This window comes from Macrobrachium nipponense, chromosome 15 (assembly GCF_015104395.2).
Source record: "Macrobrachium nipponense isolate FS-2020 chromosome 15, ASM1510439v2, whole genome shotgun sequence".
NCBI classification, from domain to species: Eukaryota; Metazoa; Arthropoda; class Malacostraca; order Decapoda; family Palaemonidae; genus Macrobrachium; species Macrobrachium nipponense.
Genome location: NC_087208.1, coordinates 44,770,066 through 44,793,783, shown reverse-complemented (window position 1 = coordinate 44,793,783; position 23,718 = coordinate 44,770,066). Strand labels below are relative to the sequence as shown.

The following is a 23,718-nucleotide window of genomic DNA, read 5'->3' as shown; positions in this document are numbered from 1 at the left end:
ACAAGGAATCCTATTTCAGGCTTCATCCAGCTCCGAGGAATCGTTCGAGTCCAGCGAAGCCAAGTACAGCTTCAACTGGGCCGTGAGCGACGACTCCTCCAGCAATGAATTCGGACACCAGGAATCTCGAGACGGAGACGACACTCAGGGATCCTACTACGTCCAGCTCCCCGACGGGCGCCTCCAGAAGGTGTCCTACCACGTCGACGGAGACGACGGCTACGTGGCCGAAGTATCCTACGAAGGAGAGGCCCAGTTCCCCGATTCCGTGGAATCCGGGTCCAGTGAATCCTTCGAGGCTCCCAGATACGCTCCACCAAGGCCTCGTTACTATGCCCCAGACTCCAACGAATCCAAGTAGACTCTTCTCCTAGTCCCAATATTTATTAATTTATTGAACGAATCACCACGACTTCGATTTGGTGCAAATAAATGTAACCAATTTGTTTTATATTAATTTGACCTTTACTCACCTCGACTGAGTTCGGAATGGAGGCCATATTAATCCCTTAGAAGAAAATTGACTTTTTTTTAATTTAAACTTTAAATCCAAGAATACTGCATATTTGACTTTACAAAGAGTAATGATAAGAATTTTATTACAAGAGAAAGTTTAACCCTCACAGCAGAACTCACCAAAATCAACAAATAATAGAAATTGAAAATATTGCAGATTAATAACAATTGAAAACTTACTGAAGGCATAAAATTTTAAAAATTCAAAGGTTAGAAAAATATCTATTGTAAAAACTTGAGGCCTACTGCTTTTTATCAATTCAAAATAAATAGTACTTTTCGATTAGAAGCAGAACATCTTTGTTCCTAAATAATAGAACTACGCAAGAATAACTTTTATAATTTTTCTTTATAGTTATCAGTTCATTTCCAGTGGAAGTATTACTTTTTAACATAATTAAATTACTTTTAGGCATACATAGCACTTGTTTAAGTTTTCGTACTAATACAACTCCCAAAATCATCAAGCGTCTATAAATATTTCTTAACTGAGTAACGAAGATATTTGGATAAAATATCAAAATGAGCAGCAATACTTTAGCAACTGATTCGTTGCATGATTAAATCATTCCAGTAATGAATAAAACTATCATTCAAACAAAAACTACGGATCCCTGTAAAGAAAATCCAAGAAAACAAGAATAAAAGCAACTGAAACACCTATGCTATTCATTTTGGGGACAAAAAACAACCACTGTCTACTTTTCTTAGTCAACAATATCATTATACCTGTAAATAGAAATAAAACGGACTACAAAAATGTGGAGAAATGTTACACAATCATGCGGTTAATTTTGGTGACAAAAATAACTGGTCTTTATTTTCCTTGATCAACAATATCATTATTTCAATTTTCTTTCTAAAAAGAGACATTACAAATATCTGTAAACAAAAATAAAGGTAAACAAGATTAAAATAGATTCTAAAAATATGATTGATTTTGAGGACTAAAAACAACTATGTCCTTTACTTTTCCTGGTCAACAGTATCATCATTGTAATTATCCCTCTAATAAAGATATTATTTATCCCTATCTGTAAATATAAATGGATGTATAGACGAATGGAAGGCATTTATAAACCTCGCTCGAAGGGCGGTGCCTCAGAGTGACATTTGCATCTCTCTCTCTCTCTCTCAGGGAAGCTCAGTGAGAACATCTGTGGGGGCGTAAGCCATCTCATCACGCGTGTCGTTAATTAGACAATTGCTACGTACCTACGGAGTCTGTTGCGGTAGGCAATGAGTCAGAATGAGGCACCATAAGTAAACAGTGGCTTTTATGGCTTTTAGAGAATGAGTCGATTTTCTGATTTGGAGGTAAATTATAAATAGCAAAAGAAAATTTTGTATAGATGCCAGCTTTTAGGCAGACAGACTAACTTGTTTCATATTTTATATTTATTTTCCCCCTTTTTTCATAAATTATGAATAAAAAAAACAGTTTTGTATAGATACCAGTGGCAAGACAGACGAACATTTTTCATTTTTATAGTATCTATTTCCCCCTTTTTTCATTTTTCTGTCCGTCTTTCTCCGTTTCACCTAAATACGCCTCTTTATCAAAACAATCAGTTTCAAACTTTATTCAGTATTTTTCCAGTTTTTTCGTAACTTTCTCACTTTACAAAGATCGAAAAATTGTTCTTGAGAAGCGACCGTCTCAATGATCTCACTTTCTCTTGCGACCTGCTTGGTAAATGAAGAAATTGGCGCGTCTTTTATTTATTTTTCTATTAACATTTTTACCATGTATTCTGTTTAACTCATCATCATCTCATTTCTTTAATATATGCAGTTTGAGTATTGTTTACGAACACACTTTATGTTCACACAAAAATGACCACATTTACCCAGTTCGTGCACCTGTATAAACGCTGACATAAAAAATGCATACATATATATGTATATACTTACACAAAAATGATTGTTTGTGAGTATACAATGTACCACTATGTGGTCCCACACAGACATGTGTATATACTGTGTATATGTATGTATGTATAAATATATATATATGTATATATATGTAAATATTTATGCTCGTATGAATATGTATTTATAAATAATATACGTTGTGCATTGCTTTGACTAAATGGCAGATAGGTTACTTAGCTGGTACGTTTACTTTTTAAACATAAAATTCTCTACAACATTCTTGTGAATATTATATATGTATATTCAAATGTACACGTGTATGTACCTGTTCATCAATATAGACACATATCCATATTCTCCTCTTAGGTAATGGCTAATGTTGAACCTAGGTTTGCTCAATCGATTATTAATGTTTCCTGTTATAGAAAAAAATCATATTAATTAAATAGTAGAATTCCTTTTGCTGACGATACGGTTGTAACAGCTTTTTAAAGAGAGAGAGAGAGAGAGAGAGAGAGAGAGAGAGAGAGAGAGAGAGAGAGAGAGAGAGTTGACGCATAAAAACGTTCATATATTATTGATTAAAATTCAATTTTGTTTGAAATTTACTCAAAATGGCAATTAATGACATTTTTTGTTGATGATAAAATCATAATTGGACAGAATAATTATTTGTAATCTTTTGGAACAAATTGTGCTTCTGAGATTCTGAATATTCTTGTTAGATAAATTACATAAATTAAAAGTTGCGATTTATCAAAACTGATCCATATATATCTTTATAAAATTTCTATATCATCATTTAAAGGAGGATATAACAGTCACATTCATAAGCTAAGAAAACTCAAATAATTCAGAATAAGCAAATTAAAACACCAACAATGTCTTTATATATCTTTTATTGCTAAAAATGTCAAATGCATCTGGGTCATATAAATTACATAAATAGGTGAGACTAGACTAAACCCCACTCTACTTAGATTCGTTGGAGTCGGGAGCATAGTAACGAGGCCTTGGTGGAGCGTATCTGGGAGCCTCGAAGGATTCGTCAGATGCGGATTCCACGGAATCTGGGAACTGGGCCTCTCCTTCGTAGGATACTTCGGCCACGTAGCCATCGTCGCCGTCGACATGGTAGGACACCTTCTGGAGGCGTCCGTCGGGGAGCTGGACGTAGTAGGATCCCTGAGTGTCGTCTCCGTCGCGGGATTCTTGGTGTCCGAATTCGTTGCTGGAGGAGTCGTCGCTCACGGCCCAGTTAAAGCTATACTTGGCTTCGCTGGACTCGAAAGATTCCTCGGAGCTGGATGAAGCCTGGAATAGGATTCCTTATTGATAACAAGTGACATTTTAACTGGTAATCTTCTGCAATTATCAGGTAAGTAAATGTGCTATAAAAGAAAGACATAGAGGGCATAGGCCTAAAAACTACGGCTTCGCTGGATTCGAAAGATTTCTCGGAGCCAGATGAAGCATGGAATAGGATTCCTTATTGATTTCATGCGACATATCAATTGGTAATCATTTGCATGTCTCAGTTAAGTAAAGACCATTTTAAAGTGGACATAGGCCTAAAACAATATATAGAATCAAATCAAATGAACTCAATAGACTACTCACTCTAGGTGCAGAATAGGTATATCTTTCCCTGCTGTCCGCGGCAGCCAAGGCAGCCAGACCGAGGAAGACAAAGATGACCTGGAACGTACGAAAGACATATTCATTTCAGACATTTACCAGACGTGTACCTGACCCAGCTGTTTTTGATCGCATCACTAGGCAGGTAACAGGTTTAATATAACTCCACAAAAATATTTAAGTCGGGAACAAATTCATTATAGCTTTCTGCTGCTGACGTCTCCTTAAATTCACTTGTTTCTTTTTTTGTTTTCTGTCTTCTAATTCTTATTTATTTATCACCTTTTCCTAAACCTCTCTCTCTCTCTCTCTCTCTCTCTCTCTCTCTCTCTCTCTCCATGTAGGCTGATTTCCCTTTGGGTCCCTTATGGGTTTATTATATAGTCGATTGGTTCTGTCCCCAAGGGTTTGCAGCAAAAGATTTTTAAGATAAATGATGAAAAATAAAGTATTTCTTTCTTCCCCTTCTGAAATTAGCAAGTCGCCCTTAAGCCTTCAATTCTGTAAGTAACGAAAATCTCACCTCTCCCTCCATGACTGAGTCTTACCTTCGAATGCATCGTGTTTACTTTGAGATTCTTCTTCTTCTCAGAACTCTGTGCTCTGTTTGTGGGTCACTGTCAATACATAGCATGCACACCCTCCCCACAGGAAAGGGGCGGGGTCAGGCGAGGTCAGGTCCAGTTCCCAGGGCCAGTTTCTTTTTTTTTTATTTGTTTTATTAGTCGTAACCACTGTGGCGTAAAGCGACCGGCGATACGCCCAGTACAGTGTTCAAGTTTTAATTATGTCCCTTTCTTTTTTATTGTGCTGGATGTTTGCTTTTATTTATCTTTATTTTTTTTTTTTGTTTTTTTTGTTTTTTGTGGCTGATTTTCTTAGTCGGGTTTTTTTTTTCTGGCATGAAAAATTTGGATTGAAGTCTTTTTCGTTAATAAAACATTTTACCTTTTCAAGTTGATTATATACATATATATATAAATACGTATCGATATAAATATATATATTATATATATATATATATATATATATATATATATGTACTATATATATATACATATATATATACATATATATAATATATATATAGTATATATATATATCTATATATATATATATGATTTAATATATATAATATATTATATAACTATATATATCAAGTTTTAATTATGTGCTTTTCTTTTTTATTGTGATGGATGTTTGCTTTTATTTATCTTTATTTTTGTTTTTTGTGGCTGATTTCTTAGTCGGTTTTTTTTCTGGCATGAAAAAATTTGGATTGAAGTCTTTTTCGTTAATAAAACATTTTACCTTTTCAAGTTGATTATATACATATATATAAATACGTATCGATATAAATATATATATATATATAATATATATATATATATATATATATATATATATATATATACATGTATATATATATATATATATATATATATATATATAATATATATATATACATTATATATATATATATATATATATATATATATATATATATATATATATATATATATATATATACATATATATATATATATATATATATATATATATATGTATATATATATATATATATATATATATATATATAATATACATATATATATCTATATATATATATATATATATCTATATATATATATATATATATATATATATATATCATATATATATATATATATATATATATATATGTTGATATATATTATATAGATATATATATATATATATATATATATATATATATATATATATATATATGTATGTATATGTATACCCACACAAATCAAATATGGCATTTATCAAGATTCATAAAATATTTTTCTCGCCAGACTTTCAATTCCTTTAACCCATTGCAATTGAATGAACTTCATTCCTTCCTTCCTTCCTTCCTTCCTACCATAGTCAAAAGAATGACTCAACATTTCCTTTCCATTCGCCTTGAAGGTCAAGGCGAAATAAAGTGACCTTGGCGGGGGAGAGAATGACCTTTTTATCTAATTTCGAAAGAGGGTGCAGGTACCCCCAACTTCCCTCTTTAACTGGGGGTTCTTTGAAAAAAGAAAATAAAAGCAGGAATCGCCTTCTGGAATTGTGGTATTATAAAAGAAGATCGAGTCTAAACATGGTTTTGTTTTATAGTGTTAATTTCCTCGTGTACTGAACAGTCTCCTTGATGACGTTGCGCAGTTCGAACCTCAAACGTTCAAGCTTAAATGCTATGCACTACTGACCTTGAATGTCTTTCCTTGTTAGTCAGTCATTTAATAATATTTTTACCCATTTATTTCTTGATTCACTGCTTTATTTGTTCTTTCTTAAATAACTGATCTCTTGTTCCTGTATTTCCTGTTACCTTCTGTTACTTCTTACGAATGAATTGTATATTATTTGGAATTTTGAATTTTAAGTCAGTGGCTCCTATGGGCTTGTTACAATTAGGTAGGGTTCGGCTTCTGAATAATAATAATAATAAGAATAATAATAATAATAATAATAATAATAATAATAATAATAATAATAATAATAAAACACCAAGAGATGAACGACACGATCGGGAAAAATAAATGCAGAGACTCAATGCGATACTCAAGTCAAAACTCAACGCCGGAAATATGATAAAAGCCATAAACACATGGGCAGTGCCAGTAATCAGATACAGCGCAGGAATAGTGGAATGGACGAAGGCAGAACTCTGCAGCATAGATCAGAAAACCAGGAAACATATGACAATACACAAAGCACAACACCCAAGAGCAAATACGGACAGACTATACATAACACGAAAGGAAGGAGGGAGAGGACTACTAAGTATAGAGGACTGCGTCAACATCGAGAACAGAGCACTGGGGCAATATCTGAAAACCAATGAAGACGAGTGGCTAAAGAGTGCATGGGAAGAAGGACTAATAAAAGTAGACGAAGACCCAGAAATATACAGAGACAGGAGAATGACAGACAGAACAGAGGACTGGCACAACAAACCAATGCACGGACAATACATGAGACAGACTAAAGAACTAGCCAGCGATGACACATGGCAATGGCTACAGAGGGGAGAGCTAAAGAAGGAAACTGAAGGAATGATAACAGCGGCACAAGATCAGGCCCTAAGAACCAGATATGTTCAAAGAACGATAGACGGAAATAACATCTCTCCCATATGTAGGAAGTGCAATACGAAAAATGAAACCATAAACCACATTGCAAGCGGAATGCCGGCACTTGCACAGAACCAGTACAAAAAGAGGCATGATTCAGTGGCCAAAACAAAAGCCCTCCACTGGAGCCTGGGTGCAAGAAACATCAGCTACCTTGCAGTAAATAAGTGGTACGAGCACCAACCTGAAGGAGTGATAGAAAACGATCAGGCAAAGATCCTCTGGGACTATGGTATCAGGACGGATAGGGAGATACGTGCAAACAGCCCAGACGTGACGTTGATTGACAAAGTCAAGAAGAAAGTATCACTCATTGATGTCGCAATACCATGGGACACCAGAGTTGAAAGAGTGAAAGTGAGGGATGGATAAGTATCAAGATCTGAAAATAGAAATAAGAAGGATATGTGGGATATGCCAGTGGAAATCGTACCCATAATCATAGGAGCACTAGGCATGATCCCAAGATCCCTGAAAAAGGAATCTAGAAAAACTAGAGGCCTGAAGTAGCTCCAGGACTCATGCAGAAGAGTGTGATCCCAGAACGGCACACATAGTAAGAAAAGTGATGGACTCCTAAGGAGGCATGGATGCTACCCGGAACCCCACACTATAAATACCACCCAGTCGAATTGGAGGACTGTGATAGAGCAAAAAAAAAAAAAAAAAAAAAAAAAATAATAATAATAATAATAACAATAATAATAATAATGATCCATAAACCACATAGCAAGCGAATGTCCGGCACTTTGCACAGAACCAGTACAAAAAGAGGCATGATTCAGTAGCAAAAGCCCTCCACTGGAGCCTGTGCAAGAAACAAACCAACTACCTTGCAGTAATAAGTGGTACGAACACCAACCTGAGGGAGTGATAGAAAACGATCACGCAAAGATCCTCTGGGACTATGGTATCAGAACAGATAGGGTGATACGTGCAAATAGACCAGACGTGACGTTGATTGACAAAATCAAGAAGAAAGTATCACTCATTGATGTCGCAATACCATGGGACACCAGAGTTGAAGAGAAAGAAAGGGAAAAAAATGGATAAGTATCAACACCTGAAAATAGAAATAAGAAGGATATGGGATATGCCAGTGGAAATTGTACCCATAATCATAGGAACACTAGGCAACGATCCCAAGATCCCTGAAAAGGAATCTGGAAAACTAGAGGCTGAAGTAGCTCCAGGACTCATGCAGAAGAGTGTGATCCTAGAAAAGGCGCACATAGTAAGAAAAGTGATGGACTCCTAAGAGGCAGGATGCAACCCGGAACCCCACACTATAAATACCACCCAGTCGAATTGGAGGACTGTGATAGAGTAAAAAAAAAAAAAAAAAAAAAAAATAATAATAATAATAATATGTTCGACTACAGCATTTGCTTTGGTATTTATGATATAATAAAGAAATAACGTCTTCCAGATCTAAGCCACTAGTTAAAGAATGACGACAAACATGAAACAAATAAAATAGAAATAAAGAGGAAAACATACGCAGTCTCATCATCTGAAATAGACTGATTTTTTTATTTATCCCATTTTTTTTTTTTTTAGGCTGTCAAGCCAAGCACTGGGCGGCCACTTTCGGCCATTCAGCTCTTTAAGACAGTGAAAAGGACCTGGAGTGGTTGAACCAGAAAGTGAAAAAAAATGAAGTACAAGGATCTAAAGGTTGAAATGGGAGAAAATCCCACAGCTCCAATAAGAAGTTACAGTTAAGGAAGGTCAGCGAGCAAGATTGAAAAAAGGGAGCGGGAATGGAGGTGAAGTAAGAGGCTAAACAGTGGGTGTAGCTAGCTAACTAGTATGATCAGCAGATAAGTGGACAACGAACCAGATTCCAGTGTATTTGGATCTGCTCATAGATGGAAGCACCTTTTTGCTAGTGAATATTTTAATTTTTCTTAAGATCACAGACGATTCGAGACAAACGTTTTTACGCTTTTCCAGCCCAGGCCCCCCCAAAAAAAAAGAAAAAAAAAAGGAATCTGAGATTTCATAAATGAAGTTATATATTTTGTTTTCTGATGAATACAACCTGATACACTTTTCCACCCGAGTCGAGAAATACGAGAGAAATACAAAATGAACTGAGATTTCAAAAATTAAATTGTATTTATAGAAATCTAAGGAATGGAAAAATACAGGTTGCTAGCGCTACAAAAAAATAAATGATATGCCTATAATACCAAGACAATAATTGTAAACAGTGTGTATACAGACATACAAACAAACCCATTTTTTACTAACAATTTATACTTTGAAAATTTATGTATGACTTCTTAGTACTAAGAAGACGACAATTTTTAAATTATGCGGATACAAACCTACAGACAAACTCACCATTGAATAGCAAATGTATGCTTTCATGCAAAAAAAAGACTGACATCAATATTCATAATTCTAAAACCAACTGATATCTTAGAAATATCGAGGCTGAGAGACCCAGGAGTTTCGAACCAGCGCGTGACGTCATCGTGACCATATTTTAATGAGGCTCCAAAGACCTGGGTCAAAGTAAGTAGTCTCTCTCTCCCGTACTTATTCCTTGTAAGGAAACTCATATACTTACACACTCCGAGTTTTGTTTTTATTTGTGTTTTTTTCCAGCAGGACTGGTTCACGTTGGGTGTTTGCGTAAGTTGCTGTGCGTGTGGAGGAGTGGGGGGTGGTTACAGAATAGATCTAATGAATAGTTAAATATTGGGACTATTTCTAACTGGTTTCAGTATTACGGAATTTTTTTAATCAACTCTGATTAAAATGCAGAAGTAAAACATATATACTTTATCCTTAGATGTACGAGTATATATATATATATATATATATATATATATATATATATATATATATATATATATATCTATATAACACATATATATTATAATATACATGTGTATGTATTTGTATATTCAAACATATATAAATATGCGCACACACACACAGATATATATATATATATATATATATATATATATATATATATATATATATATATATATATAAAGGTGTTTTTTTTTTTTTGTTTGCCACGAAGGAAAAAATGAAAAAGCGAGATAGCCGAGTACTTTCGGTCCTGTTTCGGACCCTTTACTAAGGGTCCGAACAGGACCGAAAGTACTCGGCTATCTCACTTTTTCATTTTTTCCTTCGTGGCAAAAAAAAACCTTTATATACATAGCATCACGTTTTATATACTTCGTGATCAAGTTATTCATATATATATATATATATATATATATATATAAATATATATATATATATATATATATATATATATTTCTATACAAGTGTGTCTGTTTATTTGTAAGTGTACCAATGCATGCGCATATGAAACGCGTATGCAGAGTAGCTGGTGAATTCACAAACGTGTATGAAATGCATGTGTATAATTACTGTGTTGGTGAATTCATTATATTAAGAATACGTTCCTAATATCTGGAATTATATTTTCATACGCAAAACCCTTTAAAAGCAATAATCAGTAACATTCAGCATAATTTCCAAAAGGAAAAATAAAAAATGGATAAACATGCGTAAAGGGGTAAAAATGTTTATGGTAATGAATGCATTTCACCAGAAAAAAGAATTAAAAAAGAATGTGGGTATGGATTCCACTGACCTGGCCACGCCCACCTGACGGTACTGGGTATATATAGCGGTCAGCTTGGCAGACTGATTCAGAGTTAAGGAGTCTCAAACACACATCAATATGAACGCTAAGGTAACATTTCATGGAGTCTCTCTCTCTCTCTCTCTCTCTCTCTCTCTCTCTCTCTCTCTCTCAATATCAACTCAAAGACAACCTCTTGTTTATGTAGTCTCTCTCTCTCTCTCTCTCTCTCAATATGAACTCAAAGATAACGTTTTGAAGTGAATGTAGTTTATGATGGTAAACTCTCTCTCTCTCTCTCTCTCTCTCTCTCTCTCTCTCTCTCTCTCAATATGAACTCAAAGATAACGTTTTGCTGTGAATGAGTTTATGATGGCAAACTCTCTGTCTGTCTGTCTGTCTGTCTGTCTCTCTCTCTCTCACTCTCTCTCTCTCTGATGACTGCTAGATGAAAAAATATATTAAGTCTCTTAATAAAGACGAATTCTTTCCAATATTTCAGGTCATCTTCGTCTTCCTGGGACTGGCGGCTATGGCTGCCGCTGACAGCCGGGAAAGATATTCATATTCCGCCCCAAGAGTGAGTAATATATTGGGATGATTGTTTTATTGTGGAATGCACATTCCAGGCTTCACCTGGCTCCAGGGAATCTTTTGAGTCCAGCGAGGCCCCTTAGTTAGTTCTTCGGCCTATGGCCTTTCTATAATAATCTATATAGATGTATTAACTATCCTGAGACATACCAAAAGATCACCTGTTAGAATGTCGCTTTTTTCAACAAGGATTCCTATTCCAGGCTTCATCCAGCTCCGAGGAATTGTTCGAGTCCAGCGAAGCCAAGTACAGCTTCAACTGGGCCGTGAGCGACGACTCCTCCAGCAATGAATTCGGACACCAGGAATCTAGAGACGGAGACGACACTCAGGGATCCTATACGTCCAGCTCCCCGCGCGGCGCCTCCGAAAGGTGTCCTACACGTCGACGGAGACGACGGCTACGTGGCCGAAGTATCCTACGAAGGAGAGGCCCAGTTCCCCGATTCCGTGGAATCCGGGTCCAGTGAATCCTTCGAGGCTCCCAGATACGCTCCACCAAGGCCTCGTTACTATGCCCCAGACTCCAACGAATCCAAGTAGACTCTTCTCCTAGTCCCAATATTTATTAATTTATTGAACGAATCACCACGACTTCGATTTGGTGCAAATAAATATGTAAACCAATTTGTTTATATTAATTTGACCTTTACTCACCTCAACTGAGTTCGGAATGGAGGCCATATTAATCCCTTAGAAGAAAATTGACATTTTTTTTTTAATTTAAACTTTAAATCCAAGAATACTGCATATTTGACTTTACAAAGAGTAATGATAAGAATTTTATTACAAGAGAATGTTAAACCCTCACAGCAGAACTCACCAAAATCAACAAATAATAGAAATTGAAAATATTGCAGATTAATAACAATTGAAAACTTACTGAAGGCATAAAATTTTAAAAATTCAAAGGTTAGAAAAATATCTATTGTAAAAACTTGAGGCCTACTGCTTTTTATCAATTCAAAATAAATAGTACTTTTCGATTAGAAGCAGAACATCTTTGTTCCTAAATAATAGAACTACGCAAGAATAACTTTTATAATTTTTCTTTATAGTTATCAGTCCATTTCCAGTGGAAGTATTACTTTTTAACATAATTAAATTACTTTTAGGCATACATAGCCCTTGTTTAAGTTTTCGTACTAATACAACTCCCAAAATTATCAAGCGTCTATAATATTTCTTAACTGAGTAACGAAGATATTTGGATAAAATATCAAATGAGCAGCAATACTTTAGCAACTGATTCGTTGCATGATTAAATCATTCCAGTAATGAATAAAACTATCATTCAAACAAAAACTACGGATCCCTGTAAAGAAAATCCAAGAAAAACAAGAATAAAAGCAACTGAAACACCTATGCTATTCATTTTGGGGACAAAAAACAACCATTGTCTACTTTTCTTAGTCAACAATATCATTATACCTGTGAATAGAAATAAAACGGACTACAAAAATGTGGAGAAATGTTACACAATCATGCGGTTAATTTTGGTGACAAAAATAACTGGTCTTTATTTTCCTTGATCAACAATATCATTATTTCAATTTTCTTTCTAAAAAGAGACATTACAAATATCTGTAAACAAAGATAAATGTAAACAAGATTAAAATAGATTCTAAAAATATGATTGATTTTGAGGACTAAAAACAACTATGTCCTTTACTTTTCCTGGTCAACGGTATCATCACTGTAATTATCCCTCTAGTAAAGATATTATTTATCTCTATCTGTAAATCAAAATGGAGGTATAGAAGAATCGAAGGAATTTAAGCAATACTATTCATTTTTGGGGCTAAAAACAACAACGGCCTTTACTTTTCCTACCCAAAACATCATCACTGTAATTATTAGCCTTCTAAAATAATATATCATTTACCCCTTTCACGGATCAGTTCTCCCAGACCAAATTAATCCACTTAGTTCTATCTGTTTATATCTGAAGACGAGACGATTCAATTCCAGTGAGACTGGAGATAAATGCTAGTCATTATTCTTATTCAGTAAAATGCCTTCTAGCGGTTGACAATGACAGTGCAACAGTTTTCAATTCAGCGCTTCTTCTTGCAGAGCTAAGGCGAGAGGTTTGCTATGACTGTGCTAGAAAAAGACAGAAAGAGAGAGACAGAGAGACAGAGGCAGAGATTGATAGTGAGAGAAAAGTAGAGAGACACACATGCAAAGAGAGAGAGAGAGAGAGAGAGAGAGAGAGAGAGAGAGAGAGAGAGGGCAGAAAATGATAGATACAGGCAGACAGGAACAGACAGAAACAAAGAGCGAGAGAGAGAGAAAGAGAGTGAGAGAGAAGAAGAGAGAGACACATGCAAAGAGAGAGAGAGAGAGGAGAGAGAGAGAGAGAGAGAGAGAGAGAGAGAGAGGCAGAAAATGATAGATACAGGCAGACAGAGACAGACAGAAACAGAGAGACAGACAGACAGACAGACAAACAGACAGACAGAGACAGAGAAAGAGAAGAGAAATGAGAGAGAAGTAGAGAGAGACACATGCAAAGAGAGAGAGAGAGAGAGAGAGAGAGAGAGAGAGAGAGGCAGAAAATGACAGATACAGGCAGACAGAGACATACAGAAACAGAGAGAGAGAGAGAGAGAGAGAGAGAGAGAGAGAGAGAGAGAAAGTTCACTGGTAAATCATTTCCATGAGTTACTCTACTTAAGTCAACCAGGAAAGAGAAGATCGATTTGACACTGCTGACGGTCAAAGCAAGCCCCATCCCCTCCCCAAAAACCATACCCCCTACCACTCCCCCCCCCTTCCCCACACTCTGAAAAGAAAAAAACTTAATAATACACCAAAAGGCCAGAAAAATCTCCACTCGTCCTCTAAAAGCGAGCAGAAGGTAAATCACACAATGTTAGATCTGAAAGTAGTCCTCCACAAACACAAAATATCTAAACATAAACCTGAGTGGTTATGGGTGAATCGAGACCTGTGCGCTCCTTTCCTCTGAATAATCTGGGGAAGACTACATTAGTGGCTTATATCTTGGGCGTGGCAGCTTTTTCTAGCCTGCATGTGTGCGTTTGTGTGAGTGCTTGGGCGCTATCATGTGTTCCGTGGGTTGCTTCCTTACGGGGTATAAAAGTGATAGGTCACGAGATGGTGTTGTACCAGCGTTTGGTTGTAGGTTGTAAAAGTAAGAAAACAGTACAGGAAAATATTGAAGTTAATACAATAATTATATTAATGTCAATACAGGATATATTGAAGTCAATAAAAAAATTTATTGGAGTCAATCCAAGAATTTATTGAAGTCAATCCAAGAATTTATTGAAGTCTTACAAGAATTTAATGAAGTTGATACAAAAATTTATTTAATTCAGTACGAAATCGTTACAAACATTTATTGACGTCGATACAAGAATTTATTGAAGTCTAAACAAATATTTATCGAAGTCAATACAAGAATTTATTGAAATCATTCTAAGAATTTATTGAAGTCTTACAAGAATTTATTGAAGTCTATACAAGAATTCATTGAAGTCTTACAAAAATTTATTGAAGTCAATCCAAGAATTTATTGAAGTCGATACAAGAATTTATTGAAGTCTAAACAAATATTTATTGAAGTCAATACAAGAAATTATTAATAATATATATATATATATATATATATATATATATATATATATATATATATATATATATATATATATATGTATATATATCATATATATACATATATATATATATATATATATATATATATATATATATATATATACTATATATATACATATAGATATATGTATGTATATGTATGTATGTATATATACATATATATATATATATATATATATATATATATATATATATATATATATATGTATAAATTTATATCCGTAACAAAATATAGATACTTATATATATATATATATATATCTATGGATATATATGTATAAATTTATATTCGTAAAATATAGATACTTATATATATATAGTATATATATATATATATATATATATATATATATATATACTATATTAAACACATTCTTCTCCTTCCTTTCAGATAGATGTCACGGCCACAGATCCCAAAACCTGATTAGCAGAATATTTCTTCTCAACTATATCTTTCTCTTCGATACCCCGCCCACCCTCCCTGACAAGTGACCTCCTGCCGCGCGCACGCGCGCACGCCACAATGGTCCTCTTCAGTGCGAAGGTCAAGGCTGGCGACCTTGGCACCTGGATGCTGGCGTTGGTGACGACCTTACCTGAGGCAAGGGCGCGGTCGCTACACCCTTCGCAAAGTTTGAGCAACCTGGAAGTGCATTTTGCTGATTAGAATATATTCCTGTATTGCAATCTGTTGGAGCCTCTTTTCTCTCTCTCTCTCTCTCTCTCTCTCATCTCTCTCTCTCTCTCTCTCTCAAGTTTTAATAACCATAAATCTCTCTCTCTCTCTCTCTCTCTCTCTCTCTCTCTCTCTCTTTTAAATCTTCTGCTGAAAATCCTTATGAACGGAGTCACGAAATCAGCCTGAAAAGAGAGAGAGAGAGAGAGAGAGAGAGAGAGAGAGAGAGAGAGAGAGAGAGAGGTGATAGATAAATAAACATGAGGGAATTATGAATAAAATCGATACACATGAATTCAGGAGACGTCAACAGCAAAGAGAGAGAGAGAGAGAGAGAGAGAGAGAGAGAGAGAGAGAGAGAGAGAGAGAGTTGTAGCCAGAGTAAAACTCCTTGCAAACTGAAGGGTATTAAACCTTGCTTAGTTCTGAAAGCAAAAATAAAGAAGATTGAAGAGTCGGTTTTTCTCTTAAGCTTTCTTGACCATCCATTCCAATAACATGTAATGTGTGAGTATCATTCAAATGTATGTGTTCATATGTCACAATCGTACAGATTTATGTCAAGATGCTACTCATGCAAGTATATTTAGTCCATTTTTGGGTAGTGTCGAATATATCTATATATACACATTAAAATCCTGTGTCTCTCACCATGTAGGATGCATGGTGAAGGAGAGACACTTCATACTTAGCTGAAATAGTAGGTCATCGACGAATTCACCGACTATGCAAATAACTCAAAATATTTTTTTTTCAAAAATGCATATTCGCCATTTTGACACAAAAGGGACGATTCGGTATCCAAGTTCACCAGATTGTGAAAGGTAATCACCATCTAAATAATAGTGTGATCCTTCTAAAACATATTTATTAGTAAACATACAACTTTCTCAGATCAGAGCTGGTAAAAAATTTGAACAAATATTCCACACTTTTACGAAAAAAAAGGACGATTTGGCACATACATTCGCCTGGTTTTGTAAAGGGAATCATTACTTCACTAATATTGTGGTGCTTCTTAAAATATATTATTAATGGTAAAAAGAAATAATGACTGATAAATATAAACATTTCAAAAAATGACCGATAAATATAAACATTTCAATAGCTAGTCTTGGAAATACATTAAATACTCAGTTTATCAAGAGACTGCAGGCGACCCAGCAAATGTATAGGATATCAGATTGAACCATCATGCTAAATATATGAAATAATCAGTTATTAACAGAATAATAATCTCTGTAGGAAATGAAATGTGTGGTAAATTTGAAAATTACATTAACTGGTCTAGGAAATATCAATATTCAGTTTATCAAGAGATTTCAGGTGACTGACCAGATGTATAGGATATTGAACTGAATTATCATGCTATATATGTCAATATTTATGTAAATAATCAGTTATTAACAGAATGATTATCTCTGCATGAAATAGAATGGTTAATTAATGTAAACTTGAAATTCGACTGTATCATATCAATCTCGTATCAAATTATTTACGCTCTAATTCTTGAATGGACAAATACATTACAGATATCATTCATCATCAGTAGCTCATAAAACGTTATTAAAACTAGAAGAAAATAAGTAATTATTGAACTTATATACCCAGGAAGGAAATTCGATGTATTTTTGCTCAAAAAAGAGGAGCTGACGCCATCTATTGGATGGACGACAGCATTTTACTATGTGGGGGAAGAAGGGTCTCAGATATTTATTATAATTCTCATTATCTCGGAAACTAAAGACTGAAATTAACTTGAATAACTACGGTAGTTATTGTATTAGAATAAGGTTTCGTTAATTGTAAACGCTTCAGCAAAATATAATGTCAATGAGGAGATTTTAATCGTAAGTGACGATCGGTTTCACCTACACCAAAAATCCATTTGCCCACCATAGCGCCACCGGCTGCCACGTACACACCCAGAACTGCCAACATGACTACGCAATAACGTGTTATTATAGGGAAGTGTAAAGAGGTTCTAAGGACAGATGAAAAGTACAAATGTTATACATTACTCATATAATTCTTTTAGCTTGGTAAATAGACCTCAGGAGGTAAAATGACTGTGGTTTTTCTGCTTCTTAAGCCGGGTAGGTTGGCTATTCTGACTGCACTGTGTCCAAGGAGTGTAAACATCTAACAGTCCCTTGAACGTAATTTGTCGAGCTAATAATAGACGTTGCATGGCAAGAAAATAGTTGAAGGTTTCTTTCTATTTTTTTTATTTTATCAACAGAAATATTTTAAATTCAGGCTTTGTCCTAATAAAAAGTATATTTATGAAAGAAGTACACTATTATATGCCCTGAAAAGAATGCATTCTTCTGTAATAGGGAATCATATAAGTTACGTGTAAGTGATTTACTCAAAAAATGCTGCTCTTGTGAAAATGTTAGAAGCCTTCGAGAAGATAAAGTTATTGGACACGATATTAAATTTTACTTTTCCTTTTGTTGTCAAGTATCTACAAAAAAATAATAAGAATTAGAAGTCGATGGAGAGAGAGAGAGAGAGAGAGAGAGAGAGAGAGAGAGAGAGAGAGAGAGAGAGAGGTCACTGGTAAATCATTTTGATGAGTTGCTCTAATTCGAAATGACTTAATTGGTACTGCTGATGTCTATATATATATACTATATATATATATATATATATATTATATATATTATTATATGCATTAATTATATATATAATATTATTATATATATGCATTTACATATATATATATAATATATATATATATATATATATATGCGATAATATATATATATAATATATATATATATATATATATATATATATATATATATTATATATATATATATATATAATGCATAATATTTTCCTTTTTTTTAATTCGAAAAAGACCTGCCTGTTTAGAGTAAGTAACTTTCCCTTTGCCTCGTAATAGTCACGAAATTACTAGATAAAATTTCAGTATCCAACGAATCCTACCGATATCTTTTTTAGAATACAAGGAAGAAAAGTAAGTGATAAATTGCAGATTATCATGCCTCAAGTAAATCTGAGAAGAAGGTTCAAAGTATTACAAATGAATAACAAGGTATATTTGCAATTTTTAATCAATTTATTTACATCACTCCAAATAGAATTAAATAATGTCACGGTTTAAATAAACAAGTCATTTTTAAGGTAATACTCCAGTATGTTTACTTAGACTCGTTAGACTCGTAAGATGCTGAGTCAGGGAATCGAGCCTCTCCGTCGTAGTTGACCTCAGCCACGTATCCGGAGTCTCCTTCGACGAAGTACTTTACGGTCTGGAGGCGGCCGTCGGGAAGGCGGACGTAGTAGGATCCCTGGGTGTTGTCTCCGTCACGGGCCTCCTGGTGACCGAAGTCGTTCTCGGAGGACTCATCTCTCACGGCCCAGTTGAAGTCGTACTTGGCCTCGCCGGACTCGAAGGATTCGAAGGACCTCTCCTCCGAGGATCCCTGGAGGTGTGAGAAATGATTCAAGGTATTTAAGTTTTAATATCATTTGTTGACAAACTTCTAAAATATTTTGTTTGTTAAGGTTCGTAGTGTACTCATAACTTTTATATTTGACTATAAAGTTTTAGGCACACTAAACAATAAAATATTAGTCCATAGTTCAATATAAAGATTTTGGGTACGCCACTGGACCATGAAAAATTATTATATAGTTTAATATGAAAACTTTAGGGTGCACTAAACAATGAAAAGTTACTTTACACTCAAATATTAAAAGTTTTGGGTACATTGAGTTAACAAACTTTTGATATTTAACTGTAGAGTAATTTCTCACTGTTAGAGAAACTTTTCATAGGTAATATAAAGTAATTTTGAATTGTTCACTGTCCCTAAAACTATATATTTTACTACAGAGTCAATTTTTAAGAATGCATGTTGCCCGGAATATTTCATTATTGTTTAAAAAAATACTTTTTTTACTTACCCCTGGGGCAGCATAAGCTGTAGCAATGGTTGCCAAAGCAAGGGCGAGAAGAAGTACCTGAAATGAAAGTTATTTACGATTATTACAAATATTTATACGAAGAAAGAGTTATATAATTTACAGCAAATTCACAATAAATATTCCTCCAGAATCTATGCTCCCAAATCTACCTTGGAATACATGTTGATCGTTCGAATGAATCAGTCACTCTGTGCCTTGTCCTGGAACGCTGCTCTATATATATCATACTCAGTTGCTAGGTGCAGTAGGTCACCACCTTTCCAAGATCTGATTTATATTTTTTTCCAATCCGCGTTTCTCCAGGACATTTCAAAATGCTTTTGCCAAACCACATACCTCTTAGATCACTTGTACTCTCGCTCGTATGTAGGTCTGGGGTATCAAAAGATGTCGAGAGAAGCATCATTAATTATGGGATGTAACTGACTCGAAAGGGCAGATCTAGAGTTGTTTTTATCCTCAGTTTTGGGTTTAATGATTTTCAAATCATATTCGTGTTTATCTGAGGAGTGATGCAAAGGGTTTAATGATTTTCAGATCATATTCGTGTTAACTGCGGAGCGAAGCAAATCAGAGACGCTCTCTAATGATAGTAGTTTCTAGATAAAACTCCTATTGGAAAATTCTTTAATTTTGCAACTTTATTGCTTAAGAATGTTAAATACGTTTAGTGTCATTAGCTGATGTGACTTTGCTAACAAAACTGAACTAATAATCCACGGTTGTGAAATTGCACATGGTTTACACAACTAATGAGGTTGAACTACTTACGAAAAAGGATGTGGTAGCTTTTGCTTTGCCAAGGAGTCCATAAAACTTGTGAAAATGTATAAATATACAAGTCCAAAGGTTCGGAATTTGACCAAGTGTATCTTGAGAGGAAGGGGAATGGTACTGAAATACTTTGGGTGAAAGTAAGCAAGAAAATAAGGGAGGGAAAGAGTTATGGGAGGGAAATGAATAAGCGCAAGAAAGTAAATGAACAAATGATTATCTGAAAAGAGATGGAACTGGAGGGACGTAGTCAAAGACATAATCAGTCATATCCCTTTGAAATGTTTTAAACATTTGTTGAAAGGCAAGGCAGAAAAGTAACTAAGAGAAAACATATACAAAAAGAAGGATTTAACGTAGCTACAGAGAATTTCAAAGTTATTGACCAGAAAGTCCCTTGGTGTTAATAATAATATAAGCTAGATCCTACTGAATAGTGTATCACAATCGCTACTTAGGGTAGAATCTGTTTGAGGAAAACTGCCCATTTTTACAACAAGAGAGATAAACTAGACGATTGTTAACTAATCATACCATCTCTGTTTATTTTATTTGAGAAGAAGTCTGGTAGTATACTGACTGAGCAGGACATAGTAAGTTTCAGTAATTATATAGACAAGGGAGTCAATTGTGAATCTACAACTGATTCTGAAAACATTTTGTATAAATAGTTTGAGAATAATTTGATTTGTAAGCTATGTGATGTCGAATGTACTATGGATGTATTGTGTTGAACTTTTTTGTTTGTTTGTCAAGTAAGACTAGAATGTTGTATGATGAAAGGTATTTTCAGTTTTAGCAGAGATAAAAAGAAAGGTGTTTGCTATATATTTTGATAGATAGTATGATGAGGGGGGTTCAGAACAAGGGCGGGAGAAGAATGTGTAATTTTATCATGTTTATATACATATATCTATATATATTTATACTACATATATACATATATATATATACTATATATATATATATATATATATATATATATATATATATATATATATAAATTGTGTAAAATTACGTTAAGTGTACTTTATCCCATATCAGAATCTTTCTGTCAACCAAACTTAAATCAGTTGTAATTAATTAGACCGCTGAACTGGTTTTTTTTGCAACTGAACTACTGAAAGTAAATGACTATGACTAAAGTGTTGTTTCCTCTGTTACTGTTAATATTATTAAAAATTTATATATTTTATTATAAATGCATATAACAAACTACGCACTTTTAACGTGAGATAAGGAGCAACAGTTCTACCATGACCGAAGTAATGTATATTATGTGGTATTCATGTTTCTTTGCCGTTTTATTTTTATCTATCTTGTTTTATGGACATTGCAAGGATTAGACGCTACTTAAAGGCTTTTAACAGTATACTTCATAGATGCTCAAGTGAAACATTCTGCCATCTCATAAAGATCTGTACATTTGTTTATTTATTTATCTATTTATATATTTATTTATTTGTCTTTTTCTTTAACAATTTGTTTCTTTGTTTTTTAGCATAAATTCATATTTTTGTTACCCAATTTATTTATTTATTTATTTATTTTTTATTTATTTATCGTCCTTTTCTTTATGATTTTCCCATTTTTAGCATGAATTTATACCATCATTCCCCATTTATTTATTTATTTATTTAATTATTTATTTATTTATCTATCTATTTATTTACTTACTTACTTACTTACTTACTTACTTACTTACTTACTTAGTTATTTATTTCTCTTTTTAGACAAAATTTTGCTTCCATGTTTTTAAAAATCACTTCATATCTTAGTTACACCAGATGGGATTAATATAAGGACTCTTTTCCGTCCTATGAAGGATCCTATTTATATCTATTGAGTTCTTTCCAGAATCATTAACCAATGAAAAATAATTAGCAATTATTTTGGAGCTGGGCTAAGCTATTAACACTTTAAAATAGCGAGAAGGAAGATTAAAATAAGTTTTAAGTCAAATACATTTATTTACACTGAAGGGAATAAATATAACTGATAAATAATTCAGAATGACCAGATATCACAAACAGAGAAAGTCTCTGAAATCGTCGGAGCCTAGAGTCGGATTTCGATACGTTTCCAGGGATTCCAGGGTCCCAATCTTATTTATAAACATTCTTCGTAAATAGTTTAGCATTGAAAGTTCAGGAGGTTCCGCAAGGGGATCACAGGGTCCCATCTTATTTAGATTCGTTGGACTCGTAAGAGGCTGAGTCGGGGAAGCGAGCCTCTCCTTCGTAGGATACTTCGGCCACGTAACCGTCATCACCATCGACGTGGTAGGACACCTTCTGGAGGCGGCCGTCGGGGAGGTGGACGTAGTAGGATCCCTGGGTGTCGTCTCCGTCGCGGGCTTCCTGGTGTCCGAAGTCGTTCTCGGAGGACTCGTCTCTCACGGCCCAGTTGAAGTTGTACTTGGCCTCGCTGGATTCGAAGGATTCCTCTGAGGATGTCTGTAATTAGAGAAAGTAATCCTATGATTAGGACTTTATAAAGGATAGAGGGTTAAAGGAAGGTAGCTTGGGATGTCCTTTCACTTTCAAAATGTGTCAAAAATAGTAGAAGAGAAAGGATACTCACTCCAGGGGCAGCGTAGACTGTGGCAAGGGCAGCCATGCCCAGAACTACGAGAACGACCTGAAACAATTTAACAATTATTTAATCAAATATTCAACCGAATACCTATTCTATATTACCCAACAAAATAAAGTGTTATTTAGACTATTTGCACGATACAAACGAACTTATAAAGACAAGGTACCTTAGAATGCATCTTGTTTGCCCGAGCGTCTTAGAAACTCTGTGACTTGTCCTGCGAATGATGCCTCTTATATACCAACTATCGCCAGGTAGGCGCGGTCGTTACCTTTGAAAAGTGACCCCACTCGCCCCCACCCCATCTCTCTCTCTCTCTCTCTCTCTCTCTCTCTCTCTCTCTCTATCCTCTCCAAGCTCTCACTTCTCGCTCTCCTCTTCTCGCCTCTCCTCTCGTCCCTCCCGGCTCCATCGCTTGCTCTCGACAGTTCGTCCATCATCCGATTCCGCCACCCCCATCTCCTCCTGCTCCTCTCTCTCTCATCTCACCCCGACCTTCACTCAGCTCCTCTCTCATCTCCTCCTCCCTCTCCCTCTCCTCGTCCTCATCTCACTCATCTCTCTCCTCTCCTCTCTCTCCTTTTCCTCTTACATACTGCAGGTAACAAGGCCGCATCTAGGAGCGTTACCAAATCCCATTAATTATGTTT

At 34.7% G+C, this 23,718-nt stretch overlaps 4 protein-coding genes and 1 pseudogene across 5 annotated transcripts in view; 2 read left to right on the top strand and 3 right to left on the bottom strand.

The window, feature by feature from the left end:
* Positions 1-428, top strand: part of LOC135194869 (pro-resilin-like) — a 1,660-nt gene extending 1,232 nt beyond the window's left edge. For both annotated transcript variants that reach the window (XM_064221060.1, XM_064221059.1), the window contains one exon: positions 20-428. In XM_064221060.1, the coding sequence (XP_064077130.1) occupies positions 20-361 (342 nt within the window). In that variant the 3' untranslated portion in view covers positions 362-428. The remainder of the gene's footprint in view (positions 1-19) is intronic.
* A 2,845-nt stretch (positions 429-3,273) lies between these two features.
* LOC135194871 (pro-resilin-like) lies at positions 3,274-4,613 on the bottom strand. The gene is made up of 3 exons (XM_064221062.1): positions 4,578-4,613; positions 4,012-4,089; positions 3,274-3,705 (listed from the first exon to the last, which is right to left on the bottom strand). Exons 1-3 carry the CDS (start codon positions 4,587-4,589, stop codon positions 3,364-3,366), a joined length of 432 nt encoding a protein of 143 aa, XP_064077132.1. The 5' UTR covers positions 4,590-4,613; the 3' UTR covers positions 3,274-3,363.
* Positions 4,614-10,892: 6,279 nt separating this feature from the next.
* On the top strand, positions 10,893-12,039 carry LOC135194858 (pro-resilin-like; annotated as a pseudogene).
* Positions 12,040-18,801: 6,762 nt separating this feature from the next.
* LOC135194861 (pro-resilin-like) lies at positions 18,802-19,945 on the bottom strand. The gene is made up of 3 exons (XM_064221048.1): positions 19,846-19,945; positions 19,676-19,732; positions 18,802-19,191 (listed from the first exon to the last, which is right to left on the bottom strand). Exons 1-3 carry the CDS (start codon positions 19,855-19,857, stop codon positions 18,907-18,909), a joined length of 354 nt encoding a protein of 117 aa, XP_064077118.1. The 5' UTR covers positions 19,858-19,945; the 3' UTR covers positions 18,802-18,906.
* Positions 19,946-22,420: 2,475 nt separating this feature from the next.
* On the bottom strand, positions 22,421-23,327 carry LOC135194865 (pro-resilin-like). Its single transcript, XM_064221054.1, has 3 exons — positions 23,235-23,327; positions 23,054-23,110; positions 22,421-22,926 (listed from the first exon to the last, which is right to left on the bottom strand). Exons 1-3 carry the CDS (start codon positions 23,244-23,246, stop codon positions 22,654-22,656), a joined length of 342 nt encoding a protein of 113 aa, XP_064077124.1. The 5' UTR covers positions 23,247-23,327; the 3' UTR covers positions 22,421-22,653.
* Positions 23,328-23,718: the final 391 nt, after the last annotated feature.

Bases quoted from the DNA above. Each gene is read 5' to 3' on its own strand.
- LOC135194865 (XM_064221054.1), bottom strand. The intron at 22,927-23,053 runs GTGAGTATCCTT...CTCTAATTACAG, and splicing joins CAGTCTACGCTGCCCCTGGA to ACATCCTCAGAGGAATCCTT.
- LOC135194861 (XM_064221048.1), bottom strand. The intron at 19,192-19,675 runs GTAAGTAAAAAA...TCACACCTCCAG, and splicing joins CAGCTTATGCTGCCCCAGGG to GGATCCTCGGAGGAGAGGTC.
- LOC135194871 (XM_064221062.1), bottom strand. The intron at 3,706-4,011 runs GTGAGTAGTCTA...ATCCTATTCCAG, and splicing joins ATACCTATTCTGCACCTAGA to GCTTCATCCAGCTCCGAGGA.